Source organism: Pipistrellus hanaki (genome assembly GCF_964339955.1).
Source record: "Pipistrellus hanaki genome assembly, chromosome: 14".
Lineage (NCBI taxonomy): Eukaryota > Metazoa > Chordata > Mammalia > Chiroptera > Vespertilionidae > Pipistrellus > Pipistrellus hanaki.
In genome coordinates, this window is record NC_140516.1 from 37,188,414 (window position 1) to 37,212,652 (window position 24,239).

Sequence of the window (24,239 nt, forward strand, 5' to 3'; positions counted from 1 at the left end):
GTTTTTACTAGAAGGGGGAATGCTAGCAGCAGGAGAAGCAGAATGATGGGAAGTTCCCCTGGCCAATGGGGAATCAGAAGGGCCAGCAGGGAATAACTGCCGGGTAGGCGTTCGCTAAGGTGCTGCCTACAGCTTCAGTAGGAGGCCCTGCTCCCAGCCAAGCTTTGCAGGCTGCAGCTCAGATACACCAGAGTGCATCAGGGTTATGCACCGTGCAGGGATGCGTGGCCACTTCCAGCCTCCTGCTGGGCCATCCTGCCCTGACAAGGTCCAAACCCCCACCGCCTCCAGCCCACGCGCGCAGGGAGCGTGCACGTGGTGACCTGCCCGGGCCCGGTTCCAGGCTGGCTGGCTCCTCCTCCCTCCGGCTCTCGCTCTTCTCTCTGCAGTATCACGTGCAGCCGCGCCGGGTGCAGGATGGCGGCAGCGGCAGCCGCCGTGGGTGTCAGACTCCGGGACTGCTGCAGCCGGGGCGCTGTGCTCCTGCTCTTCTTCTCCCTGTCCCCTCGGCCCCCCGCCGCCGCCGCCTGGCTGCTGGGCCTGAGGCCCGAGGACACCGCCGGAGGCCGCGTGTCCCTGGAGGGGGGCACCCTCCGCGCGGCAGAAGGCACCAGCTTCCTCCTGCGGGTCTATTTCCAGCCCGGGCCCGCAGCCCCCGCGGCGGCGCTGGCGCCCGCACCCACCCTCTCCTCGGGGGCGAACGGCACGGGCGACCTGGCCCCGCGGCTCGTGTTCATCGAGGAGCCGCCGGGCGGGAGCGGCGTGGCGCCCAGCGCCGTCCCCACGCGCCCGCCGGGGCCGCAGCGCTGCCGCGAGCAGAGCGACTGGGCGTCGGACGTGGAGGTGCTGGGGCCCCTGCGCCCCGGAGGCGCGGCCGGCTCGGCCCTGGTGCAGGTGCGGGTGCGGGAGCTGCGCAAGGGGGAGGCGGCGCGGGGCGGCGCGGGCGGCGGGAAACTCTTCTCGCTGTGCGCCTGGGACGGGCGCGCCTGGCACCACCACGGCGCCGCCGGCGGCTTCCTGCTGCGCGTCCGCCCGCGGCTCTACGGCCCCGGCGAGGGCCTGCTGCCCCCCGCGTGGCTGCGCGCGCTCGGGGCGCTGCTGCTGCTTGCGCTGTCCGCCCTGTTCAGCGGCCTGCGCCTGAGCCTGCTGTCGCTGGACCCCATCGAGCTGCGGGTGCTGCGGAACAGCGGCTCGGCCACCGAGCAGGAGCAGGCGCGCCGCGTGCAGGCGGTGCGGGGCCGGGGCACGCATCTGCTCTGCACGCTGCTCCTGGGCCAGGCCGGCGCCAACGCGGTGCTGGCCGGCTGGCTGTACACCTCGCTGCCGCCGGGCGTCGGGGGCCCCGGGGGAGAGGATGACGACTACGGCGGCGAGGCCGGGATTCACTTCCCGTGGCTGCCGGCGCTCGTGTGCACCGGCGCCGTGTTCCTGGGCGCGGAGATCTGCCCCTACTCCGTGTGCTCGCGGCACGGGCTGGCCATCGCCTCGCACAGCGTGTGCCTGACCCGGCTCCTGATGGCGGCCGCGTTCCCCGTGTGCTACCCGCTGGGCCGCCTGCTGGACTGGGCGCTGCGCCAGGAGATCAGCACGTTCTACACGCGGGAGAAGCTGCTGGAGACGCTGCGGGCCGCGGACCCCTACAACGACCTGGTGAAGGAGGAGCTCAACATCATCCAGGGCGCCCTGGAGCTGCGCACCAAGGTGGTGGAGGAGGTGCTGACCCCGCTGGGGGACTGCTTCATGCTGCGCTCCGACGCCGTGCTGGACTTCTCCACCGTGTCCGAGATCCTGCGCAGCGGCTACACCCGCATCCCCGTGTACGAGGGCGACCAGCGGCACAACATCGTGGACATCCTGTTCGTCAAGGACTTGGCCTTCGTGGACCCCGACGACTGCACCCCACTCCTCACCGTCACCCGCTTCTACAACCGGCCCCTGCACTGCGTCTTCAATGACACCCGGCTGGACACGGTGCTGGAGGAGTTTAAGAAGGGTGAGCAATGGTCGTATCTCCTTTCTCAACTCTATCACCTCCAAAAAAAGTACTCTCCTTTCCTAAACATGGGAGGCGTCCGGCACCCAGAGCAGGTGTTCCGTGGTACCAAAAACTCAAGCTAGACCCCACCTCATGGCGCATTGGCCCTTTCCATGTCCCTTCTCCCTGCCTTCCCTGCCGATGACTGAGCTCCAAGCATCTTCTCCTTGGCTTGGCTCACAAGATGCCCCATAGTTCTCATTCATTTCACTCCAGTATTTTTTTCAGGGCCTATCGCTTGTCAGGTATTGTGCAGGATGGACTTTGGAAAATAGTCCTTGGAGATCATTGCTTATCAAATAGCTTCCCACCCATTTACAAGTTCCCATAGCAAGTAGCCTTTGTTTTAAACTCCCAGGGCTGGAAGCTCAGTTTCCATTCAGTTGAGTATCTACAAACTCAATCCACTGCTGGACAGCTCCGCTGCTGACAATGTCTTACATTGGAGTAGAAACTTATATTTCTCCTAAGCTTCTCTCTGGATCCTCCTTATATCCTTTGAATCACATAGAGTAAACCCCAAACACCTTAGACATTCTTTCCCCCCTATTGAATTTTCCATCAGCTATTCACTCCGCATATCAAGTACCCACGTTGGAGATTAAAAATTGAGTAAGGCAATGAGGTCCTTGTACTTCTTGGAACTGTGGTCCCATGAGGTAGGATAGATCCGGACCTGAGGAAATAGTCCGGTAAAGGGAACCACTAGAAAACTTGCCTAACGACATGAAAAGAAAACGTGTGTGTTTACTTCAGAGCAGTCACCACACTCCTGATGTCATGCTTATAACATGTTCACTGCATGTCTGGAGTTGGTCTTGGGTGAGTACAGTTCCCCCAAGAAACATCAGCCTGTGTACTTCAGTGTCAGTCGTCTTGGCATTCCACAGTTTTGCTGGTCCCCCTAGCTAGCTAGAGTTGACCCAGAAGGACTCTTGCTTGTTTTTCAAAATCAAATCCACCTTCAAGAGTCACCACTGAGAGCATTCAAAAGATTATCTCACAGACCCTGAAAGCAGTTCTAGAAATGATTTGAGAACTGTGACATAGAGAAAGGTAGGACTATTTTGAAGGAGGCACTCATCTATACATATGAATTGGCATGTTTATTACAAACTAAGCTAAATAAAAATAATAATCCCCTGACTTTAGAATCAGGCTTCAAATGTAGCTTCCCTGTGACTAGCAGGAATCTCATTTGACTGTGTGTGTTTTAATTTGTTTGTCAAAAATTCAGTTTCATTGCCTTATCATCAAAGGTACTCTCTAGCTCTTCGCATACAGAGAGGTACCTGGGGTCTTCCTTCTGGTATCAAGGGGGAAAGAAGTAAAAAAGTTGTTTTCAGTATATAATTTGGTGAGAGAATAGCCCTAAACTTTGTGTTGGTATCATGAGTAGGGAGGAAGTGAGTGAGTGTGTGTGTGTGTGTGTGTGTGTGTGTGTATAGCAGCTGTTTTAGCCCAAGTTAGGTTACTGTCTCGCCTTCTTCTGTCAGTCTCCCTCCAGTTTTTCCATAACTCATTCCCACTGAACTTGGGTTCATCCATCCGCTCTTAGAATTATTCTTCCATTTTGTGTGCCCTACGAAAGGGAGTCTGAATTGGACATAAAAGCTGTGAAAATCTGTATAAGTTTGTTAAGGATGCCATAACAAAGTACCGCACATTGCGGGGCTTAAACAACAGAAATGTATTTTCTCACAGTTCTGGATGCAGCTAAAAGATCAAGGTTTGGTTTCCTCTGAGACCTCTCTGCTTGGCTTGCAGATGGCCACCTTCTTGCTCTGTTTTTATCTCTGGGGTCTCTGTGTTCTAATCTCTTTTTATAAGGATACCAGGCAGATTGTATTAGTACTCAGCCTATCGGCCTCAGTTTACGGTAACTTAGCCACTTCTTACATGTGACACTTAGGATAGGGTGCAGCTTAAGAGTGTCCCATTGTCATGTGCTTTGAGAAGACATTTTTAATGAAACTCCTGTGAACTCATTGACTCGTTCATTTAGTATTTACCGAGTATCTACGTAGTGGTAAGCAATAGGGGAGACAGTAAGACCGCCCTCAGAAAGTTAGTCTACCAGGGCATTCAGTGTTAGAATGAGGACAGTCCTCAGAAGCAGGAACTGTGTCTTACTAACCTGTGTATCCCTGGCACCTTGCACAGTGCCTTGCACAGAGTAGGCTACTCAAAAAAGTCGCTATTGATCTGAAATGAGTCCTGTTGCAGAATTTCTACATCAGGTCTGAAGAGAGCTTGTTGGTGTTCTAGCAGTTAGTTTGCAATTTAGGTAGATCGCAGAAGAGTAGCAGCCATTGCAGTGAACACCACGCCAAGGAAGATACATCCACGTCCCTTCAGAGCTTTGCTCTTTCCTCAAAGTGTGTTCCTGAGCCAGCAGCCTGGGCCCTGCCAGGGAGCTTTGGAAAGTCAGAATTTCATGCCCCATTCTAAATCCACAGAATAAAAGCCTGCATTTTAACAAGCCCTCAACTGGCTCTTGTGTACATTAAAGTTTGAGAAGCATTGCCTTTGGAGAACCCTAATTAAGGGTGATTGATAGATTTATTTAGGATAGACTAAATACAAGGAATAATTGTCAAGGTGGGTGTTCTGTGGCTCCAAGCTATATAACACAGTGCTAATTTCTACAAGAGCTATGTTTGCACCATAGGTTAGGAAAGGAAAGCCGAGTTGGACTACTTTTTTTTTTTTTTAACTTTAAAAAATGACTTTTTAAAGTCAGTCATAAAAGCCCTTCCATTTCCCTCACTTCTTGACATCTCAAGTTACTTCACTACATACAAAAACCCCTTAGGAGAGAGGAGAGGAAAATGATAATATTTTAATAGGAAAAAGAGTTACCATTAATTGAGTGACAACTGTGCCAGGCACCATGCCAAGCCCTTTCCATACTCAGAACAGCCCTCCAGGGTAGGTATTATTAACTCCATTTTACAGATGAAGAAACTAAAGCTCGGATTAATTATATGACCTGTTCAATTTCCCATAGCTAATAACTGACTGGACTGTGATTTGAGCTGAGTCTATAGGACCCCAAAGCCTGTTCTATGTCCCACGACCTCCGTCTGACTCCCCCTACCATCCCCGAACTCCTGCAGCCACAGGGTTCAAGGCTGGCCTTTTTCCCTCTGACTTGTTGCCTATGGCTGATTCACCTCTAGTTTCTGCAGGTGAGAAATGTTGCTTTTATAATAATTATTATTATTAACATGCATATTGCCTTTGGCAAAACATGTCTACCTACCTTTTCTTCTCTGATCTTGAAACAACTCCGTGGTTATAACTGAGAACCCTAAAACTGCCTATGACCATCACTCAGCTTTTATACTCCAAGGCCCATATTCCAATCCAGTTCTCCCTATTCATGTGGGATTTTACCTCTATAGCTCTGATGATCCCCAGGTCTTTAGAAAATGGAGAAAGGAATAATGGTCTTTCCAGCCAGCATGCTAGCTTTACAAAAGGAGCAGTGTTTCTCCCCCGGGGACTGTGAGTTCCTTGAAGGCAGAGAATGACTCTTATTTACTTTGATTTCTCAGGATAAGCACAGCAGTCACCATGGCGAGGGGATGAATACACGTTTATTGAATAAGTGGTTTTAAATAGCTAAGTTCTGTATTTCTAAGTTTGAGGTAGACCCTGAGTTCAGAAAAATTAGTGTTGTTTGTTCCATGAACCATAGCCAATCTTTCCTCTTCCTCTTGATGGGTTCTTTACCCCAGTTATACTGGCACCACTGTCCCTCTAGTCTTCCAGGCTTAAAAACCTCTCCTTCACCACCCACCTTCACCCTACTGATCACTGTCTTGTCTGCTCCAGCTTCCATAACAAATCATCATGCGCTGGGTGGCTCAAACAACAGAAATTTGTTTGTTCACTGTTCTGTAGGCTAGAAGTCCGAGATCAAGGTTCAAGCTGATTTGTTTTCTGATAAAAGCCTCTTCCTGTTTACAGAGGGCCACCTTCTCACTAGTCCTCACATGACCTTTCCTGAGTGCATACTGAGAGATGGGGGGCGGGGGGGGGGGGGGCGCGAGGAAGAGAAAGATAGAGGGAAAGAAAAAGAGAAACAGAACTGAAAACACACTCTGGTTTCTCCTTCTCTTCTTATAAGGACACCTAACTGTTGGGTTAGGGCTCCCTCCTATGATCTCCTTTAACTTATTTAGTTCCTTAGAGGCTGCACTGGGGTCTTAGGACTTCAAAGTGTGAATTTGAGGAGGAGCAAATTTATGGACATTTAGTCCATAGTAATCACCAAAGTCTGCAAAATGCTTGCCAGTATTTCACCCAAATTATTTCTTATATGTATACATAATTTGGCCCACTGTTTCTGTCACTTGGTTTATTCATTGATTTTATTCAACACATAGTTACCATGTACCTGTTGTGTAGGCACAGAAGAAAACACCAGCAATATGGTTCCTGTCTGCATGGAGTTTTCATTCTAATGCAAGAGACAGAAATTAAATAAGTGAGATAGTGGTTAGGAGATAAGCTTTGGTGCCAAACTGCCCAGGTTGCATCCTAACCTTGGACAAGTTTCTTAACAGTTTGTCTCTTTTGTTAGCTGTATAATTAGGATAATAATAGTATCTATAATAATAAAAGTACAATATGCTAATTAGACCGGACAGTCGAATGACCTTCTGGACGAAGCTGCTGCAGCGAGGGCCAAGGCAGAGGCGGTTAGAGACAATCAGGCAGCTGGCAAGCAGTTAGAGGTGATCAGGCAGGCAGGTGAATGGTTAAGGGGTGATCAGGCAGGCAGGCAGAGTGGTTGGGGTGATCAGGCAGGCAGGCAGAGGGGTTGGGATGATCAGGCAGGCAGGCAAAGTGGTTGGGGTAATCAGGCAGGGAGGCAAAGGTGATTAGGGGCAATCAGGCAGGCAGGCGAGTGGTTAGGGGCGATCAGGCAGGCAGGCAGAGTGGTTATGGGTGATCAGGCAGGCAGGCAGAGTGGTTAGGGGTGATCAGGCAGGCAGGCAGAGTGGTTAGGGGTGATCAGGCAGGCAGGCAGAGTGGTTAGGGGTGATCAGGCAGGCAGGCAGAGTGGTTAGGGGTGATCAGGCAAGCAGGCAGGCTAGCAGTTAGGAGCCAGCAGTCCCAGATTGCGAGAGGGTGCAGGCTGGGCCAAGAGATACCACCCTCCTCCCCCACCCTCATGCACAAATTTCATTCACTGGGCCTCTAGTTTATTCATAGGCTTGTTTGAAATAGTAAGATAATATCACATTATAATGCTTATGTAGTAACTTCCATATACTAAATGTTAGCTATGATTGTTCAATATAAACACAAATCTACTAGTCATTTATGCAAATGCCTCCTAAGGGGTTTTGCTTCTTTTAGTTTTTATCTTCCTCAAATGTATCCTCTCCAGTGCTACTAAAATAGTCTCCGGTGATGTCATCTCCTGCTTTAAACTCTTCTGCTCTCCCCACCGCCTGCAGGATGAAGTCCAAGCTGTGCCCTTATCACTTGCTCCCTGTTCATCCCTCTGGCCTCATCACTCACCACTCCCTGCCTCAGCTGTATGCTCCAGCACCATTAAACTTGTGTGCATACTGTGCTATTTCTTGCCTTTGCCAAGAATATACATTGCCTGACTGATCTCTACTCCAATTCCTCTTGTAACACTCAGCACACCAGATTCCTCCCCTGTGCAGTTTCTCCTATAAACCCCATATCGCTAGTATTGAACGAACAGACTCTGTTGTCTGTATTTGATTATTTGTGCTACCAACATATATGATGAGCAGCTAGAGAGCAAAGAGTCTTTGGAGCTATAGCACCTAACAATGGATAGGACACATAGTAAGTGTTCAATAAATGTTTGTTGAATGAATGATTGAAAGACTTAAACTTTAATATAATGGAAGAGATCTACAGAGCTGTAGTAAATGAATTAGTTATCCCAGCCCCATCATCTGGGACTATGCAGCAGGACAGAGTCAAATTTTATGTATTTACTTTTAAAATTTTATGTACTGATTTGAGCGAGAGGGGGAGGCAAGGAGAGAGACAGAGAGAGAGAGAGAAATCAAAACAGACAGTAGGTGTTTAGTAACATTTTCACTGAAGAAATCTGGTTGAAAAGTCAGTGTTTTGCTTATGACTCCAAATTCTTACGTGAGTTATTTTATCAGGAAAAATATTCCTCCCATTGTTTAATTCTTTAAAAAGCTGCCAAAACAGTGCTGCATTTTTTGTCTTTCATAAAAGAAAATCAAAAGTTATCTTCACTCAAAGTTATATTTTCCTGGTATAATTAGATGTAATATGCTTTAAAATGTGTTAAACGTTGCTAAATAATAATTAGTAATATTTAGGATGAGATGTTAACCTTCCGAACAATAATTAGAGCGAACAGTAAACAAAGTCTAGTCCATAATGTACAGGGAAGAAGAAAGGACATTAGAAAAAGTAAAAATAATTACATAAAGTATAATATATTTCTTTAAAATTTTTCATTATGATTATTACAATATTGTTCCACAATCATTTTTTTCTCAGCCTGACAATAGAAATACTAGGTAACAATAGAATCTAAGCTGGAAGGGACATTGAAAAACCTGAGAGAAAATCTAATTCACTCGTTTTTTTTAGATCTAGTTATCTTTTCCAGGGTATAATAGCCTTTATTGTCAGACTTTCTTTTTATCTAATCTAAATCCCACAGGCTGCAGTTCAATTCAATTTCCTCTTTTTTATCCTCTTTTGTGAGTCCTCTTTTATTTGAAGAATATAGTACCTCACCTCAATTCCATTTTTTAACAACCAGATACAGTTGGTTATGTTTTCCGCTCCCTTGAAGCATTTGGACATCTCACGGGAGGTGGTCTGTGGTTCTCCTAACACGAATTCTCTTAAACTGGTTTACCTCTGGGCCCACATTTGGGACCCCTGGACCTTCAATAACAACGCTCAGTTCTCTTTTTATTTTCTGCTGTCTGTTCCTTTCTAGATTGAGATTTTTCTCAATTCATTTCTTCCTTTCTTTCTTTCTTCCTTCTTTCATTCATATATATATATATATATATATATATATATCCTGTTTCCCCGAAAATAAGACAGTGTCTTATATTAATTTTTTCTCCCAAAGTTGCACTAGGTCTTATTTTCAGGGGATGTCTTATCTTTCCGCGCTAGGTCTTATTTTCGGAGGATGTCTTATATTCGGGGAAACATGGTATATATATGACATTATTCTGTGTCAAGCCTCCTGCCTTCCTGGTGCTTACAGTTGAGCAAGGATATACACAATAGCCAATAAATAATTACAAACAGTGACAAGTGATTTGAAGAAAAAGTATAGGGATCTATGATAGCGTATTATAGGGTCCCTGGTTCTGTGGGTAGGAATAGACTCCTGCTCCTCCATCCTCGAGTGCTATTTGAGCTGAGTCCTCCAGGACGGTGAGGAGTATGAGGACGGTGAGCAGGGGAAGGGAGCAGATCTGCAAAGGCTTGAGGAGCAAGAGCCAGCCTGGGTGCCCTGTGAGGCTCCTGGGCCATTTAACATCCATGAGGAAAAACGCCACCTTCTCCAACCAACCTCCCTCCACCTCCAGTGACTCCAGTTGAACGCAGTAAGATTCACTGAGTGCCAGCCTGCCAGGGCTCTGGGAGATGGATGTGGATACAGACAGAAGACCCTGCCCTCCAGGAGCATGAAAGGAGGAAGGGCCCTGGGGGAAAGGAGACAGAGCACTCCGAAGGACAGGCAAGGGCATCCAGCCCACATCTGCGGGAGAAGGGAGAATAACTCCCAGGGAAGTGGAAAGAGAGGGACTTGGGGAAGCAGTTTTACCGGGAAGGGCATCCCAGCCGAGGCAGGAGCTGGAGCTAGAAAAATAAAAGCAGAGAGGGAGCCAAGGCTGCATCTGAGTGCTGGCAAAGCAATGATCATCTGCTGCTTTTCTTGCAGTAAAACGGGGAGCTACCAGGTAGAATGAGGGATTTGCCGAACATCATTTGTTTCCTCCAAATGCTGAACGTGTATCATTTCACCATGTTTGGTGGTGATAATTCTAAAATGTTTTATACCCATTTCTGCCTTTCGTAACAAAGGATCCTAAATGTAACTTAATCTTTTCTTGATACAGGAGAATGGTCATGAGAATGTAGTCATTTTGTGCAGTATTATAAAGCAGTTCTCTGTCTACTTTTTTTTTTTTTTTTTCCCCTGTCCGCTGGCTATCAGCTGCTGGTTCTGTTCGAGCCGGCCTCAAGCCAATCCCTGCCCCACTCCTCACAAAACCACTCTTTCTGAGCCTATTTGAGAACTCTTATCTAACTGAGAAGCCAAGTAAATACACATGTTGGGAATCGTGTGCCTGGTATACAATACACTTGAATAAATATTTGTTGAATAAGTGATTAATTAGGCTTTGAGTAGGAGTTTGGGGTACAGGGTTGGCATACAAACCTGGGGTAGTTCCTTCTGGGACCAGAGTCAAAGCCGCAGAGTCAGACCTCCAGATAATGGGTCGTTACACTGCTATTTTTATAGTGTTGCTTAGCAAGCCAAACTGCCAATCGGCTTAGTTTCTAGTGACTAACAACTATTTTTTCATGCGCCAGTGATGCTGGTTACCATGGTGCTCTGGGTGACACAGTTGGCTTTTTTATAATTGCCTTTCAGTGGCTTAGGAAAAAAAAAATTTTTTTGTGATAAATGGGTTGATTACTCTATTTCCAATGAATTGGAGCAGGATAATTACTGCACAGGACAGCCTCTCTCACTCTTTATTTTTAAACTAGTAGCTAGAGAAAGGGACTTTTGTTTTTTTTCCAAATCAAGGTGGTTGCTGTATGACTGGTAAGGTAACATTTTTGTCTTTCTCTTTCTGATTTGATAGAGAATGATTTTATTTGAATATATATATATATATATATATATATATATATATATATATATATATATATATATTTTTTTTTTTTTTTTTTTTTTTTTTTTTTTTTAAATACCAGCATGTGTTAAGGTAGCTTTTTCTCATCCGATTCCAGTGGAATTCTTCAATATTAAGATATAAACATTAGGACTTCACAGACCTTTGTAAACACAGAAGCTGTCATTGTTGACACTGTTAAAATTCTTACTATCATATATCATCACAGAGAAGCATCCTCTAAAAAGCCAAACTGTTTTTTCAACTTATTAAAGTACTAGAGGCCCTGTGCATGAAATTCGCGTATGGGTGGGGTCTGTAGGCCTGGCTGGCGATCAGGAGGAGGGATTGGGGGAGGGACTGTGGGAGGTTGGCTGCCAGTCCCAGGAGGAAGCCGGCCTCGGCGGGGTCGGTAGGGAGAAGAGGCAGTGGTTGCCAGGCCGGGCATGGAAGGAATGGCCAGTGCCCCTGACACGGTTGCCCACCTCTCCCCCTCCTCCTTCCCTCACCGCTGTGCCACCACTGTGGCGGGAGGGCACTGATTGGGGCCTGCCAGCTGGGGGGAGGGGCGGGGCCTGGGAGGTGGAGCCAGCCCTCAACCCCCTGGAAAGGGGCCATGTCTGCCTCCACCAACCCCTGGCTCCCCATCCCAGCCCAGGGCCCAACCACAATCAGACAATTGGGGCCTGCCAGCCAGGGGGAGGGACCACAGGAGGTTGGCCAGCTGGGGGAGGTTGGCTGTGGGAACACACTGTCCACCAGGAGGTGACTCCTGTGTTGAGCATCTGCCCCCAGGTTGTCAGTGCACATCATAGCGACTGGTCGTTCTGGCCCTTCCAGTCATTTGGTCATAACAGTCGCTTAGGATTCCATAGAGAGAGATAGAATTACTAGTGTAGAGCCAGAAAAGGCACCTTGGGGAGCATCTGGTCCCATCCTTTCATTTTAAGGTGTAGAAAACTGAGGCCCAGAAAAGACAAATGAAAATAGCAATGATAAGCCCTTGTAGTTGCAAAGCCTTTACACTGGCAAAGATCTTTCCAAAACAGCAACTCATTTGCCAACCATGCATGTGAAGTCAGTAGAATTTATTCCTGTTTTGCATAGGAGGCACCTGGGGTCTGGAGACACGAGTGTCCTGCTCGATGGTAGTGACTGAGCAGAACCAGAGGCCACATCTGTGACTTGCTGCCTCCGACTGTGGAGCCACAGACACAGAGAACTGTAGACACCTGGGCTCAGATCCCAGCTCCTCCTCTTACTAGCAGTATGACTGGGGCAGGTCCCTGTACCACTTCCAATGAGGCTTATCTTCCTTCTTCTTAAAATGAGAATAAAGGTACTACATTGTAAGTTCACTGCGAAGGCTAACGGTAATGCCTGTAGAGCCCTCAGGACACTCCACCATTTATTTGCTTCTTACCTCACTGATCTAGTCACATGAATAGCATCTAGTTAGACATTTTGTATAACCAATGCTGACCCGGCCCATGTAAAAGTCACTGTATAGAATAAACAAAACTGAGAGCTGTTTACTTTGGATAGGGCCCAGGAACCAAAATTGAGTTCTGGCAATATCCTTACATTTCTTTTATGCTGTCATCAGTTAGCATTAGGTTTCTTCATCCATCACTCTGCCCTTCCACAGGCATCCCAGGCAAATAAAATAAAAAAATTAAAAATAAATCAGATCAATGAAAGCCCTCAAAGCAATCCACTAAAATGAAATGCCAGGAAAAACACTGGAAGGGTTGGACCAGAAGGCAAAGTATGGTGGGGAGGTGGGACTGTGACTCCTTTCCCCTTCCCCGATCAAAGTTCTCCTCCTCCCTCGTGAGGTGCTAGGCAATAGCTCTGTATACTTTCCTCCAGGCTCAGGCCCTTTACAAAATAAGTTTCATTGCTTTTAAATACATTCAAGATAGGAAACCTGAGATTTGGCCTGAAATGTGGAATCTGCAAGGTGTGTTGGGAAGAGCAAGGAGGTGGAGTCAGACACACTTGGGTGTGTTTCCTGGTTTTGCTACTTAATAACTCTGGGCCTGGGGCAAGTCACTTTATTTTTCTGAGACCCAGTTTCCTGGTTCACAGATTAGTATTAGCAATACCCGTTTTGCAAAGATATGATGAATATATGCACCCAGTGAGCCCTCTGGCATCCACCACTATGGCGAACACTGTAAAATGGGGTGGATGTTAACCTGTGCTCTCAGGTCAGCTTGGGTTACATCAGAAACAGTATGGAGATCGCTGGAGAAGCTGTAGGTGGTCTTCATGTAAATGAGAACCTTCCAGTGGGTTTTGTCTGGCTTGCTTCAAGTAGAGCCTCATCTCCCTCCTCTCCCAGGGACCAGCCTCGTTTGACCACACCCCCTCGGCTGTCCCAGAATTAATAATCTGTGGGCAACTAAGACCAGCCCTATTTACCTTTCCATGTATCATTCTCATTCTGAGGTTGGTTTATGGCCTGAGAATGTCTCCATCAGCCAAAACTTAACCAGATTCTGGAGTCATCCTGGTGATTTTTAAGCAGGGGATCCTGGTGATGGTTCGTTGAAGCTGGAGAGAGACAAACTGACCTTACGGGCAGCCTCTAAGTTCTGAGTCTGAGAGGCCTGAGGTTAAATGTTTGATTTGTATGTCTTGAAGCTTTCTACAAACCCCAGCTAGCATGGGTCCTAATTAATTCCCTGAATTCATATATTGGCTCTACCATTTATCAGCTAAGTATCCTTACACCAGTTATTTTTTGAATGGCAAATGAGCACAGTACATTTTGATAGAGTAGTGGAAAGAAAGCAAGATATGTACCAAAATCATGGAGCCTTTAGTGGCAACAAGAAGACTTCAGAAATGATCCTCCCTAGTAACTGGAAGATGTTACTGAGATGAGGAATAACCCCATAAATGACTAGGATCGATTAGAGCTGGGGAAAAACAAAAAGGAGGGTTGCTTAGGATATCGGAACAGTCAGCCAGGATACAGTGAGGAAGTAGAAAGTAAGGACTGTATGAACTTGCAGTTGGAAGAGGGTGAAAATCTGGGACTTCGTTTACCTTGTGGCTGCTCCTTCTAAGTCTCCTTTGTTAGTTCCTCCTACATCTTATTCATAGATATGTCCTCAGCACTTGGAGCAGGGCCTCTGTATATCAGATGCTCAAATATTTGTTGCATTACGTTGCATTTCTGTGACCTCTAACTGTTGGAATTCCCCAGGACTCAAAAAAAGATCTCTTTGTCTGTTCTCACTCCCTTGGTTATTTCATTCATTCTACCAAAGATATTGCCAAGTTGAGACTTGTATGCCCAACTGCTACCTGATACCTCTACTTGGAGGTCTAAAAAGCATCTCAATCTTAAGCATATCCAAAACGGAGCTTCTGCTCTCTTTGCCAAACCTATTTCTCACACAATAGTCCCAAATTCTGTAAATTGCAGTTCCATTCTTGCAGTTGTTCAGGCCCAAAGTTCTCTTTCTTTCCTCACAGTCAGTCCCTCACAGAGGCTCTGTTTTCAGCACATGCAGAGGATTTGTCTACACTGACCACCTCTCTGCCACCATCCCAGGCCTGCCGCCACCATCTTTCACTTGGATGTGTGCCAGAGTTTCCTACGAGGTCTCTCTGCTTCCACCTTTGCCCACTTTGTGTCCATCCCTAACATAATTGCTAGACGGATCCTTTTAAAACATAAGTCAGATCATGTCACCATTTTTGCCAAAAAACAAATACACTTAAAAAGGCACAAACCTCTATAATGGCTTTATTTCACTCAGAGTGAGAGCCAATGTCCTTACAAAGCCCATACAGGGTTGATCATAGCTGCACATACCCACCCCTTACATGCCTGGCCTTGGCTCTAACCACTGTCTTCTCCCACGCTCTGCAGTCACCCGGTTGCCATTCCTCAAGCACATCAGTTACAGTTCCAACTCTTACGGCCTTTGCATTTTGTTCTTCTGCAGAGACATCCCCCAGATATCCACGGGGCTCCCTACCTCTCCGCCTTCAGATCTTTATTCAGATATCACCTTCTCAGGGAGTTCACCTCTGGCCTTCCCCAACCTAAAATTGTAACACCTACTAGCTCACTTCCACACACTCCCTCATCCCCCTTCCCTGCTTTGCTTTTCCTCTTAGCACTGTGTGAGAGGTTTTTATCTGGCTTTTTCTCTCTCACCCCCATTTACTAGAATGTAAGCTGCAGAGGAACATGACTTTGCCCGTTGTGTTTACTGCTGTATTTCTAGTGCCTAGAAAAGTGTTTGGCACATAGTAGGCATTCAATAAGTTCTGTTGAAAGAGTGAAGAGAATACAAATTGGAAGAATGTGAGGATTTCTTCTAAATAGAAGCAAATGAAAAGAAGGTTAAAAATGACTCCTAGGTTTTGACTCTGGGTGACTAGAAAGCTGATGGTGCGACTTATGGCAAAGAGGGAGAAAGAGCTGGAATGAAGGGGCTTGAAGATCACTTGTTCCTGTTTGGATAAGTGATTCTGGTGAGACCAGGGGACAGCTCAGGCAAAAATGTCTAAAACAGGATGAGAGTTCAAAATAGACACTGATTTTAAGATATCAATTTAGTTCTCAGGAAAGAGGTAATGGTGATACTTAAAGTGATGGGCTCTGCTGGGATTGTTAAGAGAGAGAGAAAAGAACAGAGAATCAAGGACTGGAGTAGAGGTACTTTTTTTAATGTATTTTTATTGATTTCAGAGAGGAAGGGGGGAGAGAGAGCTACCGTAGAAACCTCAGTGGTGAGAGAGAATCATAGATTGGCTGCCTGCCACACACTCCACCCTGGGGATTGAGCCCACAACTCAGGCATGTGTCCTGTCCGGGAATCAAACCGTGACCTACTGCTTCATAGGTCGACGCTCACTCAGGCTGACCGGGCTGGAGCAGAGTTTCTTAACTACAGCTGCCCACTGGAGTCTCCTGGAGAATTTTTAAACATCCCAGTGCCTGGACTGTGCTGGGATTGAGGCCGAACTTCTGCATCTGTCACAAACTCCCAGGTGATACCAGTTCCTCTGGTAGCAAGTGTCAAGAGCAGTGCCTCTCAAACTTTAGCGTGTCTACGAATCACTTGGGATATCATTAAAACAGCTATCTGAGCCCACCTCACCACCCAAGATCCTGATTCTGTATGTCAGGGGTGGAGCCAAGAATCTGCAGTTCAACAGAGGCCCAGGTGATATTCGATGCTGCTCCTCCAAGGAGCACTCTTTGAGTGGTAGAAGGTCAAGGCACGAAAAAATAGGCATTCAATACTTCCTACCAAATGAATAAAAGATGCTGCAGGGACACCAGGGAGAATAAAAAACCACTATATTTTTATAAGGTGAAGGTCATAAGTGAAGCAGAAACCATAAAATGCTGTCCTGAATTCTCTGTTTCTAAGCAATATGTTTACTTCCAAGCTTCTATATTTTATCTTGGGAACACTTTACCTTGCCAAAGTACTGTAGCTGTTTTTGAAAGAAAGAGGAAGCAAATCAATTATTTGCTTTTTGTTGTTGTTATTGTTGTTGTTCAAAGCATAGGAAGTATACTAATAGGGTCCTTGGACGCTCTTCCCTGTGGTCGTGCCTAAACCACTTAGAGGCTATATTTATTAAAGACACTTGAGAAGATACTGCTTTAAACCCCAAAATGCAGTTGTGATGTTTCTGCCACTCTTTAACTTTCTGTCTCTTTAAAGCAAGGTTTCCAACCTCGGCACTATTGGCATTCCTTGTTATGAGGTGACCTGGCCTCCACTCACTAGATATCAGTAACATCCACCACCCCACATTTCACAACGCAAATTGTCTCCAGACATTGCCAGATATCCTTGGAGGACAAAGTCAGCCCCAGTTGAAAACCGCTGCTTTAAAAGCATCTGCAATAAAAAAAAAAAAAAATCAATAAAATATGTAAAAAATAAAATAAAATAAAATAAAATAAAATAAATAAAAAATAAAAAAAAAAATAAAAAAAAATAAAAGCATCTGCAAACCTAGTCGCCATTCTAAGAAATCTGACTGTAGTTTGGGTGGTGAGATAGAGCACCCTTTGGATTCTTGGGGCAACAGAAAAGACTAGTCTGACTTTCAGTAGTAGGAAATTGACCTCAGACACAGCAAGAGCCTTTTAGATAGTGTGTAGTACTTCAAGCTTGTAGAGGTGATTGATACAAAAACTATAAGAAACCTTTTTTCCAAGCTCAGTATTAACAAACACCATTCTCTTCCCCATGTCCACAAATTACCTTAACCACCACATCATATGAGAGAGAGCATTCATCAGCTTGCCCTACAACTATTCTTTGAGGAGGTTCTTTTGTGTCTTTTCAGGAGCACTTTGCATCTTGTGACTTACACCAAGGTTACCAAAAGACCAGAATTTAACCTGACACCTCGGTGCTTGTTTCTCTTCCTCATTAATAGGTCATCTGACACATAACCAGAGCACCACAGAACCTACCCATACGCCAGTGGTTTTCAAACGTTAGCCTACATCAGAACCAGCTGTAAAGCTTATTAATGGACAGAACCCTCTGGGATTCTGATTTACTACGTCTGGGGTAGGGCCTGAGAATTTGCATTTCTAACTAAGTTCTCGAGACATGCTTGACAAATTGTGTAGTTCTGTATAAATATTAATGATTTTACCATTTTTAGCCTAATTAATTACCAGGCGCCCTGCTTTTCTAGTAAGTTAGGAGGAAACTGAAGTTACTGAACTAATAGTTGTGAGAAGGCACTTGAAAAATTCTGCTAATTTACAGAAAGAGCATAGTTCCCATAGAAGGGCCAAGGAGGGGAATAGTCAAAATTTAAGCCACATCTTCATCAATATTTATTGCTTATTGGCCAGTTGTATATCTTCTTGGATAAATGTTTATTTGCATCCTTTACTCAATTTTTTATTGAGTTGTATTTTTATTAATTGTACATTTTCTTTAGTATATTCTGGATACAAGCTCCCTATCAGGTATGTGACTTGCAAATATTTTCTCCCATTCTATAAGTTGTATTTCACTTTCTTTTGATGGTGTCCCTTTTTAATTGTGATGAAGTCCTGTTTGAATTCCCCCTCCCCCTCTTTGGTTACTTACACTTTCGGTGTCTTATCTAAAAAACCATTTCCTACTGCAAGGTCACAAAGACTTACTCCTATGTTTTTCTCAAAGAGTTTTATAGTTTTCACTCTTACATTTAGGCATTTGGTCCATCTCAAATTAATGTCTGTGTGTAGTGTGGTATAGGCATCCAACTTTATTCTTTTGTATATAATACTCAGTTATCATCCATTATTTATGGAGTTCTCTCTCTATGCCCGGTGCTATTCTAGATTCTGGGAAAACAGAGATAAGTAGAACATAGCTGTTGCCTCAGGGGGGATCATGCATAAGTAGAGAACAGTAACATGGAGAAATAACGTGTGTATGATGTTTAGCACTGTGCCTGACCCCTAAAGTATGTACAGCAAATGGTAGCTGCTATAATAATCAAAATATCTATTAATGTGCTTACAAATTTCAATAAAGAGGTATGCTCAAAGTGCTGTGGCAGGAGGGAGTGACTAACTTTTCCATCTCTCAAGACTGGCTTCACTTTGGGCCATCCCCACCGCTTCTGGGGCCCAGGAAGAGGAGGGGTACAAGGAGGTAAGTCTCTCAAAGGCCAACCTTTTTGAGAAAGGAAGGACCTCAGGTTCAGGTGTCATGGGAACATCTGGTTTTCTTGTCCCTGTGAGTGTCAACTCAGAACAGGGTTATGTGATTGTTGATTCCTGTTCCAGTCTGTACCCAGGAAAGAATGACTTCTTTGTGTGTTCGTAGATCTCCACAGGCACTTGAGGAAATCATAAAGGCTAACCATGGATTATAAAATGTTTCTAAGTAGATGACATACCGTATTTTCCGGCGTATAAGACGACCCCCTAATTTTACAGTTAAAACATAGGTTTAGGCCTATATTCGCTGTATAAGACTACCACCCACTTCCGAGGCAACACCAGTTCTTTTTTTAATAGACCGCCTCTCTGACTCTGGCCAACCTGAGCAGGCTTTTTACTAGAACACAGTGTAGCTCTAGTAAAAAGCCTGCTCAGGTTGGCCAGAGTCAGAGAGGCGATCTATTAAAAAAAGAACTGGTGTTGCCTCGGATGTGGGGGGTAGTCTTATACAGCGAATATAGGCCTAAACCTATGTTTTAACTGTAAAATTAGGGGGTCGTCTTATACGCTGGAAAATACAGTAAGTACATTGTCTTGATAGTACATAATTAGGATTTAAACTCTCTATTCCCTGGTAATCATATAGTTTATCCTCAAATTTATCTTCTAAAGTGTAGACCAATGGGAGATTTTTCAAATGGAAGTTATGGTATTTTGTGAGAAACATCATAAAATGTTATTTTATTTAATCCCATCAGATGAATTGATCTCTTAGTGGCAGGAAGTATGGCTAAGCTATATATATATATATATATATATATATATATATATATATATATATATATATATTTTGGGCTCCACAAAACAAAGTTATCCAATTATAGAAAGTAATTTTAAGAAATCACTTTTTCAAGTCTTTCCTTTATAGTAGTTATTTGTTTTGTCATCTGCTAGTATATGTTAGCAGAAAAGTGTGAACGGGTGCCGTAAGTGTAAGAACACTGTGTAGTGGGGGAAAAAACTTTAAATTGAGCACGTTCTAATAATCAGTATAGCCTAAGTTAAACTACAAAACCCTTCAGTCCTGTTGGATAGGATAATTGTTTCAAAGAAGGATAATTTTAGAACCACCAAGTCGGAGTTTTAAATTTTAATTTAAATACATTATATTTTATCAAAAAGTAAATGTTTTATTTTTTAAATGTTTTAGTGTCTGGTCTTAACATCATATATTATATCCACTATGGATTTTTATTCCATCTTAGCACAGGTCATCAGAAATGTGTTGGCTGCCTGTTATATGGGAGGTCACCTAGCTAAGTCTAGTGTCCTGAAGGAGCTGATGATCTGAGGACAAGAAATAGTCCATTACACACACATTGCTAGTTATAAGAAGGAGCAACGTGTATGACAGATGCTCTAATGGAGTTATCAGGGGCTTGGAAACACGAGCAAGGAGAGGTTGGTTCGGATTCAGAGTGGGGAAGATTCGGGAGAGCTTTCTTGAGGAGCTGGCATGTGAGCTGGAACTTGAGGGACCAGTGGAGCTGGAATGGGAGGAGGAAACTGTGAGTGACCTAGAAAGTGGAGATGGAGGAAGGTGAGGAAGTAGAGGGAATCTGGAATATAGAAAGATTGGGAAGAGCCACATTTTACACTCTTGATAGTACCAAACTCATGGTCTAGCTTTGATGCTCTTCACACTAGGGGGCCATGGAGGGCTTTGAGCAGGGCAGAGAAGTTAAAAGATAGGTTAAAGGTGGAGAAGAAATTATAAACCATTATTGAAAGAAATGCCATCTTTTCCATTAAAAATTCCAATAGGTAGCTTTCTTGTGATTAGAAGTATTTGACACAGAAGTTCATGTATTTAAATTGTAGTGGTTAACTATGCCTCCAGCAACCTGACTACTCCTCTTATCTGATAGCAGTGACCAAGCAAAAGCTTATAAAAAGTAACACTGATAAAGCATGAACTTCCTTTTTTTTTTTTTTTTTGTAAGAACAACATCCTAGTCAGAACCCTAGATTTTCTCCTGAAATGTCTCTTAGACAAGGAAAAGAACCACCCAGGTTTCCATTTTAGAAACAGGACAAGGAAATGTGTTTATCAGCAGATGAAAACAAACCAAGGTGAAGGAAGACTATACGTAAGACTCAGTCCCTCGGTTAGGATTGAGCCCAGTTAACTGGATTTGCAATCCAGCTCTGCCATTTATGAGTGGCTGTGTAACTTTAGGCATTTTATGTAACCATTCTGTGCCTCAGTTCTCTCCTCTGTAAAATGGGGATAATAATAGTATTCATCTTGAGAGTTGTTATGAGGATAAAATGAATCAATATATAGAAAGCTCTCTGAACAATGCCTGGTATGTAGTTAGAGTTCAATAAATGTTAACTATTATTATTCAGTTGTTGGACAATAAAAATGAACTTCTTGTGACACGTGACAATTTACAAAGTGCTTTCACATATCCACTAGGTCATTTGAGCTCCAAAATGCTTTATGGGTACATTTTATTCTGTGAATCAGGAATTTGGACAAGGTACAGTGGGACTTGCTTACCTCAGCTATGTAATGTCTTACGCCAGCAGCTGGAGATGACTTGAAGGCAGAGCTGAATCAACTAAGATTGCAGATCCACTGCCATGATGGCTTCTTTGCTAAAATCTGGCTGGCACTTTAATGGGATGGCTGGAAGGCCGGGCTCAGCTGGAACATGCGGTTCCTCCACCATGAGAGTCATCATACTTCTTAGAGTGTTTTTGCAGCAGAAACCACATGACCTTTATGGCTTAGCCTCAGAAGTCTCATAGAAAACACTTCCCTGTTCTCTGCTGGTTAAAGCAGACACAACCTGCTCAGACTCAAGGGAAGGGCATAGAGACCACACTTTTTGATGGGAAGCCTATCAAAGAATTTGGAGGCATGTTTTAAAGTCACCATACTGGTATTTTCCCCTGATTCTAGATGAGAAGATCAAGACTCACAGAGGTCAAATAATTAGATGAGGATCAGTTGCACAAATAGTAACTGGGATAGTTAAGGGATAGAGGATAGGGAAAGTTGGAAGAGGAAAAGGTTTCTAACCTAATTCTTTGACTCCAAGTTCTTGGTCTTTCAATAAGACTATTCATCTTGCTTTAGCTTAGATATACAGTTAACCCCTGAATAACATTTGTTTGAACTTCATGAGTCCACTTACATGCAGATTTTCTTTTCAATAAATATATTTGGTCCTTTATATACATGGTTTTTGCATCTGCAGATTCAACCAACTACAGCTCAAAAACAGTACTTTCCCATTCCCAATACTGTTTCAATCAGCAGTTGGTTGAATCCACAAATGCAAAGGACTGACTATAGAGTCAAAAGTTATTTGTGGATTTTCAACTGTGCAGGCATCAGTGCCCCTGACCCCCATATTGTCCAAAGGTCAACTGTGCTTGCTAATATGTGAAAGTTAAAAAAAAGAAAAAGAAAAATTTAACTGGCTTTGTGTACAGAGTAGACAAAAATAGGTTTATACTTGTGAGAGCACAAAACACTGAGTTAATAAAGCTATTGTAATCATCATAACCTGCATGTCTCTTTCCATATGAGAAACTGTAAACCTACTTTTGCCAACCCCTCATATTAGTTAACTTTCCTAAAAAGAAACAGAGTTGTAAAAGTTTAGTTTGCATTTATATAGGCTTTGTATACAAACTTCATATTTTAAGGAGGTCCTGGGGTGGGTCAGTCCTGAGATTAGTCAGAAAGCAATGTTGTATAATTTTCTCCTAAGGAAGGGTCTCTGAAAACATCCCAGATGCATAACTGTGATTTCATTTGTTCTCTAGGGAAATCTCACCTGGCCATTGTCCAGCGGGTGAATAATGAGGGAGAAGGGGACCCCTTCTACGAGGTGATGGGCATTGTCACACTGGAGGACATCATAGAGGAGATCATCAAGTCAGAGATACTGGATGAAACTGACCTCTACAGTAAGTGCATGGCGTTGGCTGTGGTCCAAGGTCATCTTCTTTTCCTCTTTGACTCTCAGATCTGGCTTAGTGTGACACACAGTGTGAAAGAGTGGACATCAAGCCCATGCATTCTGTGTGTCAACCCCCTAATGCCAGGTGCAGGCATGGCAAGGTATCCTGGCTTGAATTACCTGAGTCCTTGAGAACCTGCTAGCTCAATGATTTTCACCGTTTTTCATCTCGTGGCACACATAAACTAATTATATTTTGGGCTGAGCTGATGAAAAAAAATATGTATAATTTTGATTCATTCATACCAGACAACAATGTTGTATTGGCTATTGTCATTTTTTAATTTTATAATCTAAGGGGGGAAAAGGTCAGTGTCCCTGACTAAGTAGTCAGGCATTGCATGTTTTAAAAAATTCTTGCAGTGCACTGGTTGAAAATTGCTGTGCTAGCTAAATGCTTATTAGGACAGAACCTTCAGGAACCAAGACTATGAAACGGAGACCTCCTGGCCTTTGGATGACAAAGGAAACGGGAAACGAAGTATACCTGAGGTGGCCACTCTGTCCTTGGTTCTGTCCTGTGTTATCCATGTTTTGTCTCTTTAACCATCCAGATACAGACCCCAACACACCCTCGGGTTCTACTCAACAATCGACTTACACCAGAACTTCCTGCGCAGTGGAGACTGTCCTGAGATTTCATACCGCAATCCAAGCCAAGCCTTAAATGTCCCTTCTTACACATTGCTCTTCTCCCTTAGGCTTTTTCAGCCCTACCAGCTGGTTTCTTCTCCAGTCCCCACCCCTGGCACCTGTCCCGCTTCTATCCCTGCTCCCTCCTTTCTGGTCTCCTCACCTTCCTACCCACTCCCTCAGAGGAACAATATGGACTGCTCCATGCAGACAGTGACTGCTTTTGGTTACCCAGTCTGTCTGAGCTTTCCTTGCAAATGTTACAAAGGCAGTGCTCTATCTCTAGAATGGGAGTGTTATCTACATCCATGGGAATCCCTAAACCAGGAAGTGTGTTTTCTCCGAATTTCAGCTCATGGGACAGCAATCCCTTCTCCTCCCCAAGTCTCTCCCCCTAGAGGGGTCAAGGTTGAAGCAGAAGAACTGTGCTGGAAAGAGGAGGTGACCCTTGCCCGCTTTGGGTGGCATGCCTCCGGTTCTGCTCAGAGCGTGGTTAAAATTCTTAGGAAGAGACCAGGTGAGCCCAGCTCTGGGGGCAGAAGAGGGGCGGAGGCTCAAACCGCCTGGGACACCCAAATCCCTAGGCGCTGAGAATGAAGTCCCTGGTGTTTGAATGCCTTTTTGTAAGTACTTCACAGATAGTTTCTGGTTCAAGTCTCATAATTACTCTTGGAGATGAGGAGAAGAGTTATTCATTATTAACCTCGTTGTATAGATTAAAACAAACAGACATTCTGATGCTTAAAGAGGTTGCACAGCTCATAAATAGGGGGACCAGCTCAAGAACCCTGACCTTGGGAGTCCCAGGCCACCCTTTCCCCTTTTCCACCATGCACCACCTATGGGTAAATAGTAACACTGAGACAATTATAGCATCTCTCACCTTCTGTCCCTGATCAACATCCTTTCACTCCCTCGGAGAGGCATAGTCATGTCATCTACAGTTGACA

At 44.7% G+C, this 24,239-nt stretch overlaps 1 protein-coding gene across 5 annotated transcripts in view; it reads left to right on the top strand.

Moving 5' to 3' along the window:
• The first annotated feature begins 398 nt into the window (after positions 1 to 398).
• The window catches only part of CNNM1 (cyclin and CBS domain divalent metal cation transport mediator 1), a 49,224-nt gene continuing 25,383 nt past the window's right edge, over positions 399 to 24,239 (top strand). For all 5 annotated transcript variants that reach the window (XM_084904065.1, XM_084904067.1, XM_084904066.1 and 2 more), the window contains exons 1-2: positions 399 to 1,993; positions 22,460 to 22,603. In XM_084904065.1, coding sequence (XP_084760191.1) covers positions 418 to 1,993; positions 22,460 to 22,603 — 1,720 coding nt within the window. In that variant the 5' untranslated portion in view covers positions 399 to 417. The remainder of the gene's footprint in view (positions 1,994 to 22,459; positions 22,604 to 24,239) is intronic.